This window comes from Crassostrea angulata, chromosome 5 (assembly GCF_025612915.1).
Source record: "Crassostrea angulata isolate pt1a10 chromosome 5, ASM2561291v2, whole genome shotgun sequence".
NCBI classification, from domain to species: domain Eukaryota; kingdom Metazoa; phylum Mollusca; class Bivalvia; order Ostreida; family Ostreidae; genus Magallana; species Magallana angulata.
The window spans coordinates 39929143-39952762 of NC_069115.1; the positions used below are offsets into that span (position 1 = coordinate 39929143).

Genomic DNA, 23620 nt, shown 5'->3' on the forward strand with positions numbered 1-23620 from the left:
CATGTGAATTTGAGTTTTGTTTGATAAACTTTGTCTAAAATTAATGTAAAATTGTGAAATTAGAAGAAATTTGAAATATAGATTACCGTCGCCCTTTTTAGTCTTTTGTTGGTTTGTAATAATATGTAGCTTTGTATGACGTATTTTTCTCACCCCAGTTAATACCTCTGGTCGCTTACTGGAGGTCCAACTGGTGAAACAACCAATTTTAATTTCAAGTCTGTTTCAAGCAGACGCTTTGTTTACGAAACGCTTTGCAAAGAGAGTTCGAGTTCAAAGTTTTACTGAACATGTTATTTAAAAGATAATAAAAACAGAATTAAATTAGATTAAAAATAACGGTATTGGTGTTTCGTATACATTTTCAAACACATTTCCAAAACCAACAGATTCGAAAAAAAGATATTTTTGCGCCCTACATATTGAGTAAGGCATAACCATGCAAATTTTGTTGATGCTGTAATTAACCTAATTCTTCTACTTTCAATAAGCATTAATCAATTTCAAAATTCAATTTCTAATTTTAAAGAATTATGATGAAGTTCACAAGAACAAAAACCCTGTTCATGATATGTAAATAAACAAAACAAAAATCCATTTTCTTTAATTTGATAATCAAGCGGGCATGTATTCACACAAATGTAAATGTGGTGGACCATATATTTGTTTATTGTAAATGCATAAAAACCATGAACTTGCTATACAACGTTTGAATGAAACTGTCTTTAAGTCTTTTCCGAATGATTGGTAGGTAAATAAAACTGTTTAAATTACTTTGGTTGTTCCACATGTAGCCAAGTCCCAAATTATTTAATTGGTCTTAATTGGTATTTAATTTTGCCCCGCTTTTATTATTTTGCTTTTTCTTTCACACATACAATATGACCAGTCATAAGCAGCTCTAAAAATACAATTTTTTAAACCAGAACTTAAACATTCGATATATACGAATGAGATATAAGGGTAGACGCCCAGTCTCAAAGTATAACATAGTTGTATTTGTAGTTATACGGACACCGAGCACAAAGCGTAAAAACACAAGGTTGACCTTTTCAATATCTTGTCCCTTGTGGGAACCCCAAACTTCACATCCATAATTTAAAATGCTTCACACTTAAGTATCAAAAATAGAAAAAAGTACAATGGTTTGAATAAAGCTGATTGTTGATTTGAGAGCAAACATGGCTTTGCGACCTTGTGCCGCTAATTGTTTTTGAATGGTGAAAAATTGAATTTACCGTTATAATTGAACACAACGCATAGGTAAACAAACTGGACCACTATTTCTAAATTTTCAACGTTATAAAGCCATTTCTCGTTGGTGCGTTTATTCCCACTATTTCTATAAATAACAACTTTAGTTTACTAAAACATTCACATCTAGGTTCTAGTCACTTGTATAGAACTGTAAAGTATTCAACATGTTCTGCAGCTCATCAATTGACAAACAATACCATGTCATCCGCATACATAAGAAAATAAAGACTCAATAATTGCAGGTCAGTAGGAGCAGTACCTTTTATAAATTCATTTTCAAGATCATTAACATATAATACAAACAACATGAGAGACAACACTTCGTGTAAAAGACCAACATGGTTTTCAAAGAAATAAGAAATACGAAGAAGATTTAACACACGATCGTATTCTGGAATACACTGAACGAATTACTGCATGTAACTTTCCCTGTATACCGTAATACTTTAATTTTCTGTACAATTTCTCCCTATTGATAGAGTCAAAGGCCTTCTTATAATCAACAGAACAACAATAAAACCGTTTTTTAGTTTGAAGTGCTTGTGAAACCAGACAAGGATGGGCAAAAATGCTTCTGTAGTACCTAACATACATTGTAGGTTGAAAACCAAACTGAGCATCTGTGACAATACTATTAGAAGATACCCATAATATAAGTCTACGATTCAATATTGGGGTAAATAATTACAAAAACCCGCTAATAAGACTTATACCTCGATAGTTTTTGGGATCAGCTGGCTCACACTTTTTAAAAACAGGAACAATAACTGCATCTGACTATTGCGAAGGAAAATAACAGGATGATAGAATACGATTAAAAATACTATGTAAATATGGCTTAAGTATACCTTTGAATTCTATAAAATTTTCATTCAAAATATCATCGAGACCATGCGATTTGTCTCTTTTTAGATTGTCTATAGCATCCGATATTTCTTTTTCAGAAATTTCAATGTCTACATTTTCAAAAACGGTAGTTCCGGTGTCCACCGGGGGATTCGCTATCGCTTAAAAAAGTAATAAGAAGGCATAAACATATATGAATAACATTGACCGGTCAAACATAAATTATATTGTTGTTGTTTTTTAAATAAACCATTTCTGTTAGAACCATTCTATCAATTCAAGAAACCGTTGTTGCTTATTTGCTGAGTTAGTGAGTAAACCAATTTTATCGTGACAAGTTTTTTTTTTGTTTTTGTTTTATTTTGGGGGGGGGGGAGTTTAAAACACTGAAAATTTTATAAAATTGTTGATTTGAATACATGGTTGATTTGAATAAATGGAAATTGACTAAACGACTTGCAAACAATTAACAAGAAAAACAAGCTATGAAAGTATTAAGCGGGGCTTTCAAAACAAAGCGAATTTCAATATCAAAGGAGGCCGGTGAAAAAAAAAACAACCAGAATAATAAAAGCACAAGTCAATTTTTTTTTATTTATTTTTTTTTGGGGGGGGGGTTGTTGTTGAAAGAATTCCCTTTGATATATGACTATGAAGTTCAAGCGTTTACTATGAACACACATGTACAAAGAATTATGTTTATCAATTTTGTACGAAGCATAAAATGTATGAATCCTTTTTTTTAGGTCACCTGAGTAAACTCAGGTGACCTATTGCTAACCGTTTTCGCCCGTCGTCGTGAGGCGTGCGTCGTGCGTTAACAATTTTACATTTTAAACTTCTTCTTAAAAACTATACAAGGCTGATTGTTACTATTTTTGGTGTGAGGCATCTCTATGGTAAGAGGAATCTAAATTGTGAAATTCATGGCTTTACCACCCTCGGGGGCGCCACATGTTGGGCCAAAAATGCAAAAAAAAAAAAATTATAATGTCCGTGAGGCCCTCTACAAAAATTGTGAAATACATGCCCCTGGGTCAGGAGTTCATGCTCTGGGGTTGGGCCATATATTAAAAATGTATTAAATTTTAGAAAATCTTCTTTTCTCCCATATATATTTGCTTAATCTAAATGCCTGGTTATGATGTCCATGAGGCCCTCTACCAAAATTGTGAAATTCATGGCCCCTGTGTACGGGGTTAGGCTCTGGGATGGGGCCAAAATGGCCATGTAGTAAAAATGTATTTAATCTTAGAAAATCTTCTTCTCTATTCCCATATATATTTGTTAAAAACTAGATGCATAATTATGATTTCCATGAAGCCCTCTACCAAAATTGTGAAATTCAAGACCCCTGGGTCAGGGGTTCAGGCTGTAGGGTAGGGCCAATATGGCCATATAGTAAAATGTTTTAAATCTTAAAAAAATCTTCTCTACTCCCACACATGTGGGCAAAAAACTGAATACATGGTTCTGATGTCCACTAACTCCTCTACCTAAATTGTGAAATTCATGGCCCCTGGGTCAGGGGTTCAGGACATGAGGGGGGGGGGGCAATAAGGCAATATAGTGTTAATGCATATAATGTTTTAAAATCTTCTTCTCTATTCTCACACATCTGTATAAAAAACTGACTTACAATTATGTTTACCAGGAAGTCCTCTACTGAAATTTTAATTTTCATGTCCCCTGGAGTATGGGTTTTAACTCTAGGGCAGGGCCAAAATGGATGTATAGGTGTTAATTCATGATTTTGTAGACCAGATCTTTAAGTTTTTCGCCAAAATTATAGGTTTCACAGTTCTTTTTGAAAGATTTCAGGCAGGGGTGGTCGTCATTACAAATTTATAATTTTTCTACCCCAGAATGAAACCTAGTTAAGTAAATGCATATATGAGACTCCTCGACAAGTTTGTGTATGGGTTATATGCTACTCAGGTGACCGTTAAGGCCAATTGGCCTCTTGTTTTAATTTGAAATCGTCGCCATAACTTATTTTCGTTGTTAACAAAATGTCATTACTAGTATTGGTCAACTACTGGCTAAATTTAATATCAATACACTCTAACGTCAAATATTGTACATTCGTGACACTTTTCTTTACGATATTAGTAATAGCAAATCTATATTCAGTTTAAACAGAGCCATGTTCATGAATGGGGATTGTGCCGATTATTAAGCAACAAATATTTTGCACTGTATGATTGCGAAATAAAACGAATCGGAAATTTCCTATATCAGAAAGACTTTTATAATTATATATTGACCCTATCTATCTTGTTTCTTATCTACTTAGACAACTAACATATAAAGGCAATTACGTCTCCCCGTTGCAATACTAACTGGAACCGTGTCCCACGTGAACTGAAGGTAAAGTTTAAAAAGCTGAGACTCAACATTTCTATTTTCGCCCTCATTCATCAATTCTTTCTAAAAAATATTCTGGTTTTAGAAAACAACAACATGAAGTGCATAATCTTTACGCTCATGATGGGAACTGTGCTTTCGTAAGTTTATTTTTTCAATGTTGATGATAAAAAAGATATTCTATATCATGTTTTCAGCATTTTATAAATACTTTACTTTATTATTTAACTCTCGGATCATTTTTTTTGCATGGTGTTGTACACCTATTGCGAATAGATAACAAATGATTTAACGATACATTTTTGTGGACGCAATTCGCTGACATTGAATAAAATTTACGTATTATACATGTCAGAGAAAAGTCTTAACCCTTATTATTCTAAGTTTGATAGGAAATGTTCAAGATATAACATATATACAGTTAAGTTTGTAGATTACAATATGACCGCTGATATAATAAGAGAAACAGTAAATTTCACTGAAATTATCAGACATTTAAAACTTGTCTTTAAGGTATATCACCCCTCATGTTTTGATTTCATTGCGCAGATGTTCCATTATATTTTAAATGAATATGATTTTATTAATTTAAACCTCACAAAAAGATCATCATTTCATAATTACACAACATTCGTAAAGAAAATCCATTTGAATTCAAGAAACGAACAAGTTTTGGGGGGAACTATTTTCTCGTGCGGAAGGTTTTTTAGTGGAAAATGACAGAAACAAGCAATTTTATGAATTTTCAATATACTTTTCTTTTTATTATACTTTATTCATTATTCTCATTTTTAACATTTGATAGGTTTGTGACATGTTCTATAGGTTCTCTATGACTTGTACTAAACTACATTTTGAGAGAATGATAGACGTTTAGCATAAAATCATGCAAATATATAGAAAATGTCTGAATTTTTTTAGCCAAATTTTGCAATAATTTTACCTTTGAAGCCATGTATCTAAAATTTGAAATCACTGACCCCCATGTTTTATTATGTCAAAATGATACTGAATACATATGTAGGCAAACTGGATTAATCATCTAAAATTCTTGATATTCAAAATGTTTTTATTTCAAATCAAATTGACCATAACTCAGAGGGATGAACACTGACCTCCCATTATCTTTGTATTATTTAAGTGTGTTTTGTCTACAGATTTCAATAGAATACTTCTCAAGAAATTCTTGATACAAGAACATTGAGGAGTGGGATACCTTAAAATTGTCTTGGAAATTATATTTTTTAAAACGTAACGGCATGTGGATAGAAAAAGAAAATACAAAGTGATGCTAAGAAGTAGAACCATTTTAACAAAAGCTTGGACTTTGGGTAGTTGTGTCAAACAGCAATGTGACGTAGATCTATTTCAGTGTCGGTCACTCAGCCGTGGTTCTCTAAAATCAACAAGGTTTGTCTGGCTTTTGAGCTAAGACAAACGCAATCGGTGCATATTTCGCCTGAAACCGCGTCATTTTTAACTTTTTTTGGCGCAAGAATTACATAGCTACGTCCTACTGAAAGTCCAAGGTCTTGAAAAAATGGTTCTAAATTTATTTTTCTTTTGTAGACAGACGTACCATCACCATGACATAGAAATGTTTATTGACAGAACTTTTAAATACGTAGATACCGATCACGATGGTGTGATGGTTATGGGGGAACTCGCTGCAGTATTTGACTACTTAGATGTTGATCGTAAGAATTTTAAAATCATTACCTTATAACGAAGAGTCTTTATCAGGAGAGTCCCTTTACGAACAGTATTGTATAATGCCCAAATTAACAAGTTTGTGAGCAAGAACAGTAAAACTATACGTAAATTAGTAACAATGAGTAACAATTATGTATGTAGACGGATTTATTTGAAGATGACGGCAAACTTTCCTTTGCTGAATATACAAAATACGACGGAGCATCTGCTGAAAGCCAACTTACTCACGATGTTTTCAACCACTTTGATACTAACAAGGACGGTTTCTTGCAAAGAACTGAATACGTTGATACATTGTTCAGCCAAATGGACCACAATGGTACATGCCAATTATCTACATATCAAAATAATCTACATACTAAATTATATCTGATTTATTGGAAGTAGGCCCAGTTTAATTTCTGATTATATTACAGGTGACGGCCAGGTGACCAGACATGATTATAACCATTTCTTTACCAATGTGAGTATCATTTTGTATTAAAAGGGCAGAATGGCTGTGGCCATCTTTAGTATATATACCTACGTATATCTCCTTCAGACGAAAAGTGCTGTATAAAGATATAGGAAAACATTCAAATTCAAAAGCTGAAATATTTTCCAAATAAGGGTTTTTGGCCAAAAATATTAAGTTAAAAATTTTAATTAATTTAATTTAATTTAAGGTTGATCTGTTTAATTTGTCTACCACCGAGCCTCCTTAAATTATTGTCATGGCAATGTTCTTTTACTTTCTAAAAATATTTTTAAACAACTTCTATGAAAAGTTGATTAAAAGAGAAATGTAATTAGTTAAAACTTGTAGACATAAAGCTAGCGACGACGTACATTTACTAGTATCATTTTTTTCACACTAATTATATAACTAATTTTATTAATGAAGTTAAAATTAAAATTAGTTAAAATTACTCCTTTCTTTACCAAAATAACCACTTTTAATGGGAATTTCTTTCGAAAATGTAGAAAAATGAAAGTTGTTTTGTATACTTTTAAGATAATTTGAAATTATTTTCTCTCATTCATTTTAGGTGGTTCATCATGAGATGCATCAAGGACACAACGGTCGATAATTTTGTTGTTGTCACATTTTCCTTATAAAAGAAAGATTCCTAAAAAAATATTACTAAACAAGAACTCAAATTAATGCGCCAGTGTAAAAGTACATATCTAATGAGTCAGACACGAATGAATTTTACTACAGTAATAGTAAAAGAAATTCGAAAAAAAAGGTTTACCTTATATACATATGTATTTAAGTTCCAAATGAAAGTCTTTAAGACTATGCGCTTTATCATTCTTAAGTTTTATTTTATTTGGTGAAAACCTCCGAAATACATTCTATAGATAATTACTTTTTTGATAGAATTTATTTGATGGTTATTTCGAAGCCCCCATTCCTTGGTACCAGAATGCTTTCGGAATGGATTATTAATAGCAGAGATTCATGTGTTGAAATTCATCATGGAAAACGAGGTTAAAGCGATTCTCTAAATGAAACACATCCTTACTTACTCGATAATTTATAAATGGTTTACCAATTTAAGTTCATTTTAAAATGAATATACATAAATATGTCAAATAACCCCTCAAAGGGCCTCATTTATAAAAATAGATTTAGGTTGTAGCAACTCCTATTATAAACACGAAAAATACATGTGTACAAAATAATAAATTTGGTTATTTTAAAAACTTTGAACAGTTATTACCTATGAGAAGTAGAAAAGACATATTTTTATCAACAAACCTGTCCAGGAGATTCTTCGCGAGCCCTGCATGTGTTTTGTTTACAGTAAAGACGCATGCGTAATAGTATAGAAGGCTGAACCCCGAACACGTTGCGATGTATTTATGTGATAGGTTATACGTAATTATTAATTTTAATGAAATAATTAGATTTATTGCAAGGAGAACTTTGTAAATTTCTGAAAGTTTATACATTCATGAGTAGTACAAAAATACCGAACCCGATCGGAAATTTTTTTCAAGTCGGGTTTTCGATAAGATGCGCCGTACTGTCTCTTTGAAGATATAGGAAATATTCGATTATACAAGATTGTGGTCAATGAAATCTATGACTTTGACCATTACATTTAGCTTTAAAACGGACGATGTTGCACTGAAAATATAACTTTGATTTTTCATGAAAAGAATCGTTTTATTTAAACAATAAAATGTTTTCTTTGATCATTCATGCGGAATATGAGATGGCGACATTGCAGAAAAATACATAATCCGCGTTATTCTGCCTTTGCCTACAGATAGTGAACCAACACAACAATCCATTGCATCGAATTTATTGTGTATGCGGTAAAAAACTGAAAAAAAAAACAAAGTATGAATTACTCATACGTTCTCAAAAACAATGTACAATATGTACATGTAAAGACAAAATGCATATAATAATAGTTTGTAATGAAAGAATAGAAATATTAATAACAGTATTGAGGATAAGGTCCAAAAAACAATGAATTTTATCACAAATGGGTTTCCATAGAAAATTGTAACAAACGTACGTTTACTTATTAAGATTGACAATGACAATAATGGCGTTCCATACTTTTTAGAGTGAAATGAGAGATATACTTATAAACTGCATTTATATAAAGTACAAAGCAGTAAACCTATAAACGAATAGTCGCTTATGTAATATATATAAACAGAAAACTACTTACAGTGTGTGCCAGCATACGAATACAAAAAACATGTTGGATGGACTGAGTGTCCTTGTGTGGGTCACACAAACAACAAAACAGGAAGTCAACAATAAGGAAAAGTAACTCTAGATTATATAATGAAAGGATAACTCTAGGTTCAAAAAAGAAAGATAACTGCAGAAAATACATATCAAAATGATAAAATGGAAGATAACTCTAAATGTATTTAGATAATAATTAAACTTTAGCAAAATACACAATCATACAAAATCTTGTAAACAATACACGCGTTAGCATTAGTGAATTTTTTCGGCAATGATCGCTACCTTCATAACCCGCATGAATCTTCAAAGAAAGCATTTTATTGTTTATATTTACGTCTTTCCATTAACAAATTAATAAACTGATTGTAAAAAAAATAAGAGAAAATCAACCAAATTATTGTTTATTTACATCAGTGCGTTAGATTAAAGAAACAGCCAAATCGTCTTCTATGACAGTTTGAGTCTGACACCATCATGATTATTTCATGTAGTCCGTGATTTTTCTTAGGTGATGAAGTTTTTGAGCAATCGATAAACGGGGCATGTAGATTTTAGTCCTGTCAGTTCCTACAGAGTTATGGAGGCTGCCCCCCCCCCTTTTTCTCGCTACTAAAATTCGTGTAAGTTGTAGGAAAAGTGTAAATATATTTGATCACTCTCTACAATCGAATCATACATTCTGCAAAAGAACGACAACTTTTTAGATTGAGATCATGCATGTATTACCTATCAATAGGGGTTTTCAGGCAGGGACGAATTTTACATATGAAAAAAATTAATGTTCGCTGTTCAAAAGTTTTTACTTATTATTTATCATTAATTTTAGTGAATCATTATTTATTATCATAATAACAAAACAATTTTCTGTTTTGTAAAAATATTTCTTTTTGCATATTTCATAAAAGAGCACGAATATGTAAGCAATTCAAAAGTAGTTTCTATCCTGTAGTATTTAGTATTGCAAACTCTTATAATTAATACTCCAAACCTTCTATATCTTAAAATTTGTTTTGATTTTAACCAATTCTCCTATGCAGTTACTCTGGCAAATAGGAAGTGAAACTGTGTTTGTACCGAAGAACAAATCATCGCCGCTGACAAGACTTTAAAGCTATACACGCTATAATTTGCGTCAATTTTGAATAAAGGGGAGAATGTATGTGTTTGATTACTAATAAAAGTTACGTTTATGCTATTAATTATAATGCTCAATTCGATCACGTAACAAATATATCAAATATTAAACAATAAAAAATATTTATTTTCCTGCCAGGAAAGTAATGCCTCCTCGTGAATATCAATCAATCACTTGATATCGACAGCTAAATTTAGCATATCGTACCAAAACTGGTGAAGGGTCAACATCTTCATAATTGTGATAGTTTCACAAAGGAAAGGGTATCTTCAGTAAAGCATAAATTTGTCCGATATATACGAGTACAAACAAAAGAAAAAAATACAAGCCTGTGAGTAGATATGAATACTTCCTTTAAAAAAATGACGTAGACCTGTGTTTTCCCCTATGTGCTATTTATAGATCCTATAAGTGTTAATGCAGAAGTAAGGGTATCGTGAATGACAAACGTATTTTACTCATTATACATGTATGTATTTCAAATTAACAACTGTTAAGCATATTAAAAATCAAGTTGGATATTTAATTAGGCAAACAATAACGACCACCTAGTTCTCCGCGGACATGCGCAATGAGGTCGGTTTGCTCTTCCTTTATCAATATTCATGAAAAGGTATATTTTCCTGGCAGGAAAATAAACAATTAAAAATCTATATCTTTGTATCGAGATGGAATTCACCATTGTAATTTACAGATTAAGGATAGCTTTTATAAGTAGACAAACACATGCGTTTTCACTGTCATTCAAAATTGACGTAAATTATAGCGTGTATAGCTTTAAGGTAGTTCTCGAAAATAATCGATAAATTCGATGTAATGCATCCTGAATCATTGTTTTTCAAAGAAACTTATTAACGAATACTTAAAAATGTAAAAATAGTCAGATTTAAATGGTATAAAAACAATTTAGATAATTTTTGTAGTCGTATGTGTTCCTACGCCAGAGTTCATTATAGTCTCGTTCAACCAGACGCTCGGCTGCCTCCGTAAATCTTCGTCAAGCAGAGAGTCTCCCTTGCTTGTCGGGTATTAACGGGACAACCGAGCGTCTGGTTGAAGTAGACTGGAGTTAAATATTGCTTGGATCCATTCAATTATTTAGAAATATTTTCATTTCTGGTACATATTTTGATTGAATTAATTCTATCTTTAAATATTACACAACATGATTCAAATGGTGTTTTCCCGGAATCCTTAAAATTGTCGGAAAAGCCCGAAAATTCATATTATAAAAATGTGCGTAATTAAAATCCGGATAGGAAACTACTTGTCATGGAAAATTACATATCGTTGATTTTAAAATAAATAGAAATCGATAAAATCACTTCCTGTCTGTACTATTAGTTTAAATCTCTTCCGAAATAATGCATCTGTCTATCAGTACTTTCAGTACTTTGATTTTTCTATAAGAATATCATGATTTATAGCTCACTTTAGCATATTGCATATCATCGGGCTCCGAAACATATATCATATTAAAACCTTGAGATGAATCTAAGCATAATTACTTTGTAATTAGGCAAAGTTTTATTAAAAAAGAAGTGGTTGATGTCAAAAATCAATAGCCCCCCCCCCCCCCCAACCATCATACACCCTGTACATGTACGACTTGTCTAATATGTAGAGGGGGAGAAATGGCGACTTCTATTTTACGGAAAGTGCATTATCAAAAATTGCACAAGTTCTACGTTGTGTTGAATAGGTATAGAATAATGAAGACTTTAAATGATTCAATATAAACTTATGTTAAGGCGTTAAAGATCGTTAGTAGCTTTATTTGATAAATAGAATCAAACTAATAGACAGAAGACGGAGGAAATTCGAACAAATAGTGAAACCCACGTGAAAACTTTTTTTAAAAAAGAAATTAACTTTAACAAAGTTGCAGTCATTCACAATTTCAACATTCTTTAGCAGTAAATATGAAAATTGACTATGATGCAACCATTGCACATTGCTACACATTGTATTTGTTATGATTGTTATTTAACACTGTTTAAGGGTTCTTAAATAACACTGAGAATTGGAGGTCAAAAACATAACAGCATAACTAGATAAATAGATCTTATTGTGTTAATGGAAACAGGTACAGGTGTTAGACAATATGAACACCTTCCAAAGTAAAATGTTTATTTAATTTTATCATGCATGAATAAATTAATACTGAGGTTAGAAAGAATAATCTTACCGTAACCCGGCTACTCTCAGGTTAAACCGGGTCCATAGGACATCTGTCATTTTAACGATAGAACATTCTATCTTTACTGAGGTGTGTTACCTAATATTTTACAAGCAAAATGAATAACAGATTGAGCTAGATTTTACGGTTTATGAACCAATTTTAATGTTTATTTCTGGGGGAAGCAGCATCAGTATGAGCTAGGTCTTTCCGTATTTCAGTCAACAGAATGCATCCCATTTCTTGAGAAGAGACACTGTGTCACCATTGTGTGCATCTGTAAGATTCTGTTCCAACACTCCCACTGACAAAGCAGGATCAGCATCTACCAAAAATGAAAGGTTGGTATTGATTTATATTGATCGAGTTCCAAGACAGCTGAGTGTTTATTTAACTTAATTCTCTTTAATCATTTGCTTGCAAAGTGATTATCAGCAGGTGTAGGTATTTGATACTTGTGAATGATTTCAATACACAATACTGCAAACCAATATGTGTTTGAGTGAGGGAAATCTTTGCAAGGTTAGTGAGAACCTCATTGTTGCAGATATTTATCACAGTGAACTAGTCACCAAATCTTTCTGTTATGTCATTTTCTAGATAATCTACTAATTGATCACGAAATAAGTTGTGAAGAACCAGTATACTGTAAATCAACTATTATTCGCTACAAGTTTATTTTGCGATTAACCTGTAATGAACTGGTTCGCAGCAACTAATTTTTGTGACCAAGTCTTATCAACGCATATTTCGAATTACAACTATATGGCAAATACTAGTTTGCAATATTCGTGACAATGAGGCTCTCGCAAACCTTGCGAAAATTTTTCGCAAGAGAATAATAGCCGGTTTACAGTATCATCGGTTAATTGCCAAATAAATTTTGTCGTGAATTAAAGTTGGTTCACTGTAGAACATGAAAGTTTTTACATATTAAAGTACTGAGTGTTCTAAAGTGACTACAGCTAGAACGTTTATACTTTAATTTATTGACGTATTTTGTGAAGTTCATATTAACCTCTTGGACTAAGTTAGAGTATAGGTTTTTTTGGTCTCTGAACAGAGCTTTTATAGATGCTTTCAAAGTAACTGTGGTACTGCTCTCTTGAAAGGCCAATTGATAACATTTTACAAACTTTCAGTGGAAAGATAATTAAATAGCATACAGATTTAACAGTTGCCAATGTGTCATATTTCACCAAACTATGTGTCAGTTTGCCCTATAAAAGAGAGAGGTACTATAATTACTGTGATGGGATCTATCACAATTATATTTTCTGTAGATGTCAACTGTGAAACATAAGTTAATTAATTGAAAATGCATAGTGTTTTGAATTTTGAATTTTGATCCTCACGCCCTCCCTAAATGACTGTGCACACACTCAGAAAATAAGACACAGACACGAACTAATGTATTTTTTATTTGATGATCAAATACTGTTTTCTGAATATATTTGTAAAACACATTTCAGACAAAAGGAGGAAAATAAAACAATTTATTTACCAGGAACATCAGCATCATATTTATCCCCACAGATAAATCAAATTGCAGAGAAGGTATGTAAAGAAATTTTGGTTTGAAAATTAGTTTATATAATTTAATCTGATATAATAAAACACAATATGAAATGAATATATGCATAAATATCAACTAGTCTAAGAGCTTTTAACTTGATTTTCAAGGTTTTTAAGGTATGACACTAACATTTATATACATTAGTCCAATTGGACTAGTGTCTGTTTACATTTACTTGTATGGCTGGCAATTATTGTCAGTCCACTACATTATGTATTCGCATCATACTGATATGTGATTTGGAGCTCCAGAAAGATGGTGGAAGCCCAAAGAAATTTAGACGAATGTACATAAATAATTAATTGCTAAGATTTTTAGCAGAACTTTAAATACTCCAACGGGACTGACTAGGCAAATACATGTATTGGACTTAATAATCATCATATTTAGTGTAAAACTAACAGACTTATCTTAATGTTGAACCCTAGCTGTTTACATATGTTTGTCAGTTTAAGATTTTATGATTTTGGTAATTATAACTGTCATAACATTAATCAAGGCAGTCATAGAAATTATTTTAAAATTATTGCAAATCCATTAAAATACTGTATTTTACATATTTTAATACATGTGTATGCATTTGCATTTATTTCAATAATTTGTATTACATGAGAAAACTTGTTTATGCAAAATATCCCCCTTAGTCAAGTTAGTGAAGGGAGAGATTCTCCCTCATAGTAGCTTTGAAATGTTAAAAGATATGTTTCTGAATAAAGAAAAGTACATGTACTTTTTGATGGAGTTTGCTACGTGTAGATTTATTGTTCTCTGTGATCTTTTGTAGACAGGTGCGTCCTTAAAATTGACTGACCAATCAACTACTGAGAAAAAGATTCCTGTCGTAATCACTGCGGCTTCTCCAGAGGACATTCAAAAGGCAGTTAAAGAGGTACTGTTAACATCCGATATTTAGCATGGACGATGTTTGGCAGAAAATTATTTTTCAACAAGTTAGCGTGGATTTGAATGAGCATATTTGTGAATTTTAAAGTCTATTCTTGTACATACAGTGTATACAAATAACATTAAAGTGATGTACTTGATTTAGTGGAAGCGGCTTTCCACCAGACATGCTAAAAAGAATACACAGCCAGATATATTACACGTCTTATAGTAATCTACACGACTCATGACCCTTTTCATTACTCAAGGTCAAATTAAGAAAAAAATTCCAAATTCTTTCCAAACTGTAACTTTTTAAAAAATATTAGTCGAGTCATATTCTAACAGTATTATTTAAGATAACAACATAAACCATATATAGATGATATAAAACATAGCTGAACCCTACTAAAAATATTTGACCCAATTTTTCCAATTTTTGAGTCAATTTTATTTATTTTGTTTTTGCAAAACCTGAATACACTGGTGTGACATTTAAACTAGCTAACTTCATAGTTTTTCACTAATATTAAACTTGCTCCAAATTACAAACCTACGGGAGAAAGGGAGACATATCGGTATTTAAAAAAAAAAGAAGGCAATACCCACTAGTTTATTTAGTTTTATTATGCATTTCTTGAAGTTGGATTATTTTGAAGAGTCTCCAGCTTTGTGTGTCTGTAAAGAGATCTGATGTAAAAAAAAAAAATATGTTATTTTTGTCATTATATCAACAGATAAATGAAGTCTTTTGTCATTATATCAACAGATAAATGAAGTCTTTTGTCATATTATATCAACAGATAAATGAAGTCTTTTGTCATTATATCAACAGATAAATGAAGTCTTACAGGCCCATTTAGCAGAAATAAGGTCTGCACAGCCTGTTCAAGAAAGGTAAGACGGAGTCTGAGACATCTATGCATTGTTTAGCTGTCAATTATGCCGCATATCAATTTCAAATCTAAAGAACATGCAGGTCTGGATCCACGTAAGATTGTTGTAAAGATTTTTTTTTTCTATAATCATTATTTTGTGACTAATACTGTCATTGTATTCCATCCATTTACATGAAATATGTAAACATACGAAAATTTATGTAGAAATGTGCTCAATTATCCATGTATAAGCCATGTATTACATATTTAAACATGTATGGTAAGTTTTCTATACCAGGTAAAGTTTTACAAATCTTTCAATCCAAAAAATGGAAGTGTAACATTTTGAAGATTTACAAGAAAATTCCAGTTTTAGATCTAAAATTAATGTGAGAAATGCTAGGAACAGTTACTATGTAATTATGGTCAAAATGAATTAACAGATAAAAAATCAGCTTGAAAAAGAACTTTAACTGGTATATTAAATGTAAACAAAAACATGGCACGAGCATTGTTTGCATAACAAATAATTGTGAGCTCTGTATCTTTCTAGATAACTCTATGACTGATGCTAAAATTTTGGTTGATCATTTGAAATGCATTAATAAAGCACTGTAAACATAACTAGAAAAATAAAATTTTACCAAAATCGTGACTATGCTCCTTTAAAACCATATATCTATGAAAAAAAAAATTTTTTGATCAGAATTGTTTCTCTTATTGATTAGGAATTTATTATTTACAGGCTTGAAGAACTTGTTTTCATACCCCGAGACAAGGCTGGTTTTTTGTTGGATGAAAAGTCCTCCAGTTTACTTGATGTACAAAACGAGGTACTCCTGATCAGAAATGTCTCATAGAGAACTCTTGTTTTGACATTTTTATCAGATTATGGGAATAATTGATACATGTATTATTAAGAATGATAAAGTACTCTGAATTTAAAAAAAATTGAATACAAACAAAGAATAATTGTTCTAACTGTATTCCCATTTATATATTTTATTTCACCTTAAAAGTTAATGCTTACAATTGCAGTTATTTCAATTACGGAAAAGTGAAATTAAATTTATCAAATGAATTGAAACTATCATATGAACCTTAAGCTCTCAACATTCTAATGTTGTTTCTTAATTTAGGAAAAGGAGTACACGTTCCTAAGATGCCTTGCTTTATTGGTTCTGACTTTCCAATATTTTGTTTGTTATTTAATTGTTTTCAGACTGCTACTCAAATCAAAGTGATGTCAGATCTGCAGGACGAACAAATCCTACTGGTGCTAACAGGCCCCGGTCAACAGAACATCACGGAAGCAATGGAAAAGGTATGCAAGACTGATTAAGCTCAAATTCTAAATTAACATCGGTTATCGGTAAATTATTTTAAAGCAAATTTTAGGACAAGCAAACTTTAAAATTTTCCAAGGAATTCACGATGTGCTATAATTGTGTCAAGGAAAATTGCATAGGAAATTCATGACAATTTATTTATTTATTTTATTTTGGTTTTAGATAAAGCAACTTGTTCTTCAGAGACCGTAAGTTTTTTGGATAAATAATTTCTTATAAAGATTTTAAAACATTACTCAAATGTAATAGATTGTAAGGCAATTTTTATGTTGCATTCATTTCCACATTGCTGAGGTGTATATTTAAGATACCAACTGAAGAAACTTTTATGCATTATTGTTTTATATTAAAATACCCCTTGCAACAAGTTGTGAGGGGTACAGTAAAACACGGTTATAATGAAGCCCAAGGGATTGGCTATTTTGCTTCGTTATTAGCTTAGTTTGTTATATCCATCAAGTTAACAACGTAATATAGTCACAGGGAGTAAAACTCTCTTCACTGTAAGTGTCAATTCATAAATTAAGCGTGTTCGCTATAAATGTGTTTTAATGAATAATGTTTTTGACCCGTTAGTTTGTCAGTCCATCAGTCCTGGGTTTTTTTAAGCGCAACTTCTCTTAAACCACTTTTCTGATTTTCAAATGAAAATAAGAACAAAGAAGTTGTAGAGATGTAAAATATTATGTTGTTGTGCATTGCAGCAAGGAAACAGTAAAACTTGACCATCCACCATTTAACCAGTTCATGAAGTTGATAACAAGTATGCAAGAGGTAATTACGAAGTACTGTAAACATATTACCGGTACATTTGGCAGTGTATTCTAGTTACCTTTTTTTGGTAGAAAGCAGCTTCGGATCTGCTAAATCAAGAAGTACAACACCAAATGCTATGAATGCATGTTTGTTTATAAATATGTCAATTCAGAATTTCATGCACAAAATCAAAAATATGCAAACTTACTGGAAATCCAAATTCTAACAAATATGCTAAGCATAATGTGTTTACAGTATATTACAGCTCTAATTCTTATGTAAACTACTAATCCCATTTTCCCAGAGGAGGTAAATCTTTGCATTGAAAATTGTTTTTAAGTGTAATAATGCCTCTTGAAAATGAAAATTGAAAAACAGGAAAACAGTTTGTAATATTTGAATTCTTAAAATCTTCAAAAGTCATTTTGGATTTACTGTAAACCAATTTTCTTTTGTTTATCAACGAGAAAATTTCCTGGGGTAGATACATCGTGAGAACTTTATTATAAATAATTGTGAATAGGTCTCGTAATGATCTAGTACTTCAGAGTTTATTGAATTTGATGAAAATTGTCTACAAAGACTCAATCACGAAAATTTATCCACAGTACTGCTGGTTTATCGTGAATTAAAGTGGTTTTGATTTACAGTAGCTTTATACTGTGATTTTACCAAGATTTGTTGAATATAAATTCTTGTAGATTTTGTTGTTGAGTTTATCCCAAAAATCCAGAATTTATTGATGTGAAATTTCTATATAGCATATTGTATTGATAAGACAATTGGCCACAGATTTACATATGTTTGAAACTGTGATTTTTCATGAAATCCACGAAAAAATAATGCCCATGAATATAAATGAAATATGATTATGTACGACATGATTGCAATGTTAATGATGTATTTTTAAATCTCACACAGACTGGTGTCCGAATTCAGCTTGATAGGACACAAGATGGTGATGTTGCTAAAATTTTTGCTAAGACTCGAGAGGAATTGGAAGATGCTAAAGCCAAGGTACAGTGAATTAAAACAGGATGTGGGATTATTACAGACATGGTCACACATGGTTGACATGTTTCTGATAGTTAAGATTCTGAAGAATGGCAAAATCTGTCAGACAATGCTTTTTCCTTTAAGGAAAAGTTTAAACCAAGCAATGTCATTAACTGTAATCGTGAAATCTGCAGCAATGTCACGAACTTTGATCGTGAAATCTGCTTGCACATTTGCTACACTAACAACTAGTACTTCCCCTCTGAAAGACAGATTTAATAGTTTTAAAATTCATTGAAAAATGAGTCCAGTCACTTGGAGGACAGAAGTGTTTTTGATATTCGACGAAAACTCTTTTTTAGTTAAGTTGGGATATGCAAATTGACAGAGCCATGCAGTTTCACTAGCCATCTGTGATACTTGTATTCCTTTGGTGGTTATTTTAAACATGATTTTTTAATACATAAACTATTGTTGGATTAACAAAAACAATACACCAAATATTTAGCTTTAGTATTCATGAAAACTAAGATTTTCTTGTTCTTTTCCAGAAGGTTTAGTTACATGTAAATACATATACCAGTACTGTATATCCGGGTTTTTTTCTTGGGTCACAAAATTTGCAAAAATGGGGAAAATGTGTAGCATTTTTAATTTCTGCCAGTCATTTTTTGCGATTTAAAAAGCTTCTTATAGAAAATAATACAAAATATAACTTCTGCGTATTCAATAATTTGCGATTTTAAAGACATCACGAAAATTACTGGATATATTGTATATGCTAACCTCAAAATGGAAACAACTATTAATGCATGATCAGTGCAGTAACAACAAACTGAATTAAATTGTACTGTTTTAAAGGGTCCTTCCAGACATTTTTTTATAAAACATGTACTGTACCATTTACATGACTGTATATTTATCAATATACTTTTTTTTTTAGATACAAGAAAGCATGGATTCGTAAGTATAATCACTGCCCATGTTGTGTAATCCATATGGTCCAATATATATCTATGGTAGATATGTAAGTAAAGCATTGAATAATTATGAAGAGGCTATTCTTACTGAGTTCTGAATTCCGATGTATATTGATTGTAGTGTCAGGAGCAGAGCGTTTACTTTTGAAAGTGATACCAGTGCATGGAATAGATTTATAGGCAAAGAGGGCACTAACATCAACAGGATCCGACAAAAGCTTTTAGAGGTTGGTTACAGGTTTGAGAAATCAGCTAGAATTGCTTTATATGTGGTTTTTGTTTGGGTAAATATATTAGATATTTTAGGGGCAAGCAGTACATACAGTGTACATACAGTTTTGACGCCAGTACTTGCTTGAATTTGTTTTGAATCTGTCACAAGAATGAGTGACAAAGGAACTTTAGCTGTTGTTTTTTTTTTTTTATGTACGTATAGATAAATTCATTTTCATGTACCAAAAAGATTCTAGAACTCAATCGTTGTACGATGTACATATGTACATGTTTATCTTTTATAACAAATACATATGACTAGTAGGTATTTTTAGTTAAAAAATTGGATTAGGGGTTGACTAAATCACATTGTCATATTGTTTACTACAAAACTGCTCCAAATAATGACTGCATTTTCCCCACTTTATTGCATTTTATTCAAAATTGTATATATTTCTTTTACACGTATAGTATACATGTTCAGTGGTGCACAAACACCAAAAAACTTTAAGTAAAGAGTGTTCTTGGAAAGTATGAATAAATGTACTATTGTTCGTGTTTTCACGTATTCCTGCCATTTAAACTATTCATATCTATATCAATTTAAATATACATGTATATATACATTCATTTTATGTAAACTTAAAAAAGTTTCTAAGAAATGTGTGGGTTTTTTGGGTATTTTAGGTAGACCCATCTCTGTCTCTTAATACAGTCCAGAATAAGAGGAAACAGGTGACTGCAGTTTATTTGTTTGGAAGTACAGATATTAGTGAGGAGAAATTTGAAGAGGCTGCCTCAATGGTAAGTAAAACTATTGTTTTAAAACTTTTTAAAAATATTATATAAATAGTATTGTAAATGTCACATGGCATGCTCAGATTATACTGTCGTGGTGACCCCTTTTTTATTTCCAAATATATAATTGAAATAATGTAAAGATATTTTATTATGCCCCCCCTTCGAAGAAGGGAGGGCATATTGCTTTGCTGCTGTCTGTCGGTTGGTCGTTGGTCCACCAACAGTTTCCGTTCATTTTCTTCGCAGAGGATAAACATATTGGAATGAAATTTGGTATACAGATTTATTATGATAATATCTAGGTCAAGTTCGATATTGGGTACGATCGAGCAATTTTCGACAGAATTATTGCCCTTGGACGTAGAAAAATTCCATTTATTTGCAGTTTACGCTCATTTTCTTCGCAGAGGATGAACATATTAAAATGAAATTTTGTATTCAGGTTTATCATGATAATATCTAGGTCAAGTTCGATATATATTTATGATCGAGCAATTTTCGAAAGAGTTATGGCCCTTGGATGTAGAAAAATTCCAGTTATTTGCAGTTTATGCTCATTTCTTCGCAGAGGATGAACATATTGGTCAGGAATGAAATTTGGTATAAAGGTTTTTCATGATAATATCTAGGTCAAGTTTGATATTCCGTTTGATAGAGCAATTTTCGACAGAGTTATGGCTCTTGGACGTAGAAAAATTCGAGTTATTTGCAGTTTATCCTCATTTTCTTTGCAGAGGGTGAACTTATTGATATGAAATTTGGTATACAGGTTTATCATGATAATATCTAGATCAAGTTTTACTTTGGGTACGATCGAGAAATTTCGACAGAGTTATGGCCCTTGGATGTAGAAAAATTCCAGTATTTTGCAGTTTACGTTCATTTTCTTTGTGGATGTTTCCAAGGGAGGGGGGCATAAGTGTTTTACAAAATCTCTTGTTCAAAATTGAAATAGGATTGAGCTATAGACAAAGCCAGGTATTTCAATATTAATAAGTTACTTCATTCAAAAGCCTTTCCATGCCTCGAAGGATGAATGAGGCTGTTTAACATAAGAAATAAAGATTGCTTGCAACAACTTGCATCTGGTCCTTCTGTTCCAACCCAGCTCTCTCTCTCTCTCTCTCTCTCTCTCTAGTGCACCTCCAAGTGTTCTATTGTCTTCATCCTCACTTTCTCTTTCTTTCCCTCTGGAGCCATCGTTTACTTAAATATAGTTTAAAAAATCGCATAGTTTTTCTGAAGTCCAACCCATCCCTCAGTAACCTTCCAACTTTAGACTCGGTACATTTTATTCATATAATCTCTGCCTTATATCATTTTATATAACAGTAAATGATAGCCAACAGAACAGATTTCTCATTAGAAAGGATAAAGGGTTTCAAGAAAGCTAGAGTATTAAGATATCAAGACCATATTGTTCGTCACTAAAGGGGAAGTAATGGCAACCAGGGGAACTTTGCGAGGGATTAAGATGTTCCATGGATCAAATTTGAGTCATTTTGGGTCACTTAAACAGTTGCTGCACTTGTACTGCCCTAGTAGGGAGTTGAATTATGTTTTTAAATAGTGGTCTATGATATCATGATGAATTCATTTGAATGACAAAACAAGCTGGTCTCTCATACTGGTTTAAATGTTGAATATCGCATTTTATTGTTTTTTTTCCCCAGGTCAATGAAGAAATGAAGGGAGCTGAAAAGGCTTTTGGTAAATCCAAGCAACCAAGACAGAGGTAATACAACAAGAGCGCAATTTAACAGAACATTCCCTCACGAGCGAAAATGTTTATTGAATGTATAGTGGAGTAAATAAACTAATTAAGGTATTCGATGTATAACGACCACATTTTGTACCTAATAAATGAATGGTCCGATATTCTTAATCATGATATCATTTTGAAGGTGTTATCAAATAAAAATACTCCACCAAAGGAATTTTCAAAATATTGATTATGGTCCAACTAATTACACATTGAATTTTGCATTGAAGTCAATGGGCAACATATGTTTTAATAAAATATTGTAAAAAGTAACTTGAAATTTGTAAAACTCTCTTGGTTAATACATGCATAAACCTTCTCTTTATTAAAACATGAAATAAAATGAATCATTTACCGCAGATATTTTGACGAAATTAAAATTTTCTTTTTTTCAACAAGGGGAGATAACTCTTTAAAAAATTTTAAGGTGCAAAATGACCGGCTTCTTATATGTTGTCAGTCATGTGAATTTGGTTCATTTCACTTTCATTGTTATTTAGCAATACATATTTAACTGGTTTAAAATGATTCAAAATTGTTTAATATCCCTTCATTACACATTGAATACCTTAATTTACAATACCCCCCACAAATGAAGTTTAGGGGATGTATAGGAGTCACCCTGTCCATCCATCTACCTGTCCTTTTGTCTGTGCAAAACTCGTGTCCGGTCCATATCTTTCTTATGGAAAAACATTGGAAGTTCTTACTTCACACAGATTGCTTATGACCAGAGGGTGTGTCATGACCTTGACCCAAGGTCATTTGGTAAAGGTCATGGGCAGAAGAATAGCAAAATTGGTGTCCGGTCTATATCTTTCTTATGGATAAATATTGGAAGTTCGTACTTCACATAAAGATTGCTTATGACCAAGGGGTGTGTCATGACTTTGACCCAAGGTCATTCGGGTAAGGTAGAGGTCACTGGCAGGAAAAGTGCAGAATGTCCGGTTTATAGCTTTTTGAATAGAAACATTAGAAGTTCTTAATTCACACAAAGATTGCTAATGACCTGAACGTGTGGCATGATCTTGACTCAAGGTCATTTGGACAAGTTCATTAACATTGTTTAAAAAATGATTAGAGGATGAAATTTGACACAAAACTTGCTTGTGTTAGGGCACATAAAATTAATTGTTAGATTATCATCCCCGCCTGTCCCTCTGAAAATGGCCCTCTGATGTATTTATCTTCTTTTTTGAAAAAAAAAAATTGTTTGGAAAATTTTTTTT

At 31.8% G+C, this 23620-nt stretch overlaps 2 protein-coding genes across 2 annotated transcripts in view; both read left to right on the forward strand.

Annotated features, from left to right (window-relative positions):
- The first annotated feature begins 4386 nt into the window (after positions 1-4386).
- Positions 4387-7317, forward strand: LOC128184880 (uncharacterized). The gene is made up of 6 exons (XM_052854512.1): positions 4387-4473; positions 4556-4610; positions 6040-6167; positions 6341-6502; positions 6600-6646; positions 7212-7317. Exons 2-6 carry the CDS (start codon positions 4567-4569, stop codon positions 7251-7253), a joined length of 423 nt encoding a protein of 140 aa, XP_052710472.1. The 5' UTR covers positions 4387-4473; positions 4556-4566; the 3' UTR covers positions 7254-7317.
- A 4316-nt stretch (positions 7318-11633) lies between these two features.
- LOC128184276 (uncharacterized) overlaps positions 11634-23620 on the forward strand; it is a 43878-nt gene continuing 31891 nt past the window's right edge. Inside the window, exons 1-14 of the mRNA XM_052853703.1 lie at positions 11634-11718; positions 12417-12536; positions 13668-13752; positions 14556-14660; positions 15489-15550; positions 16277-16364; positions 16754-16855; positions 17043-17068; positions 17585-17654; positions 18558-18653; positions 19576-19595; positions 19734-19839; positions 20513-20629; positions 22300-22361. Of these exons, the coding sequence (XP_052709663.1) occupies positions 11651-11718; positions 12417-12536; positions 13668-13752; positions 14556-14660; positions 15489-15550; positions 16277-16364; positions 16754-16855; positions 17043-17068; positions 17585-17654; positions 18558-18653; positions 19576-19595; positions 19734-19839; positions 20513-20629; positions 22300-22361 (1127 nt within the window). The 5' untranslated portion in view covers positions 11634-11650. The remainder of the gene's footprint in view (positions 11719-12416; positions 12537-13667; positions 13753-14555; positions 14661-15488; positions 15551-16276; positions 16365-16753; positions 16856-17042; positions 17069-17584; positions 17655-18557; positions 18654-19575; positions 19596-19733; positions 19840-20512; positions 20630-22299; positions 22362-23620) is intronic.

Excerpts from the sequence above, each read along its gene's own strand:
- LOC128184880 (XM_052854512.1), top strand. The coding sequence starts at position 4,567 with ATGAAGTGCATAATCTTTACGCTCATGATGGGAACTGTGCTTTC. Across the intron at positions 6,503-6,599 it reads CAGCCAAATGGACCACAATG|GTGACGGCCAGGTGACCAGA; the intron begins GTACATGCCAAT and ends ATTATATTACAG. Across the intron at positions 6,647-7,211 it reads ATAACCATTTCTTTACCAAT|GTGGTTCATCATGAGATGCA; the intron begins GTGAGTATCATT and ends CATTCATTTTAG.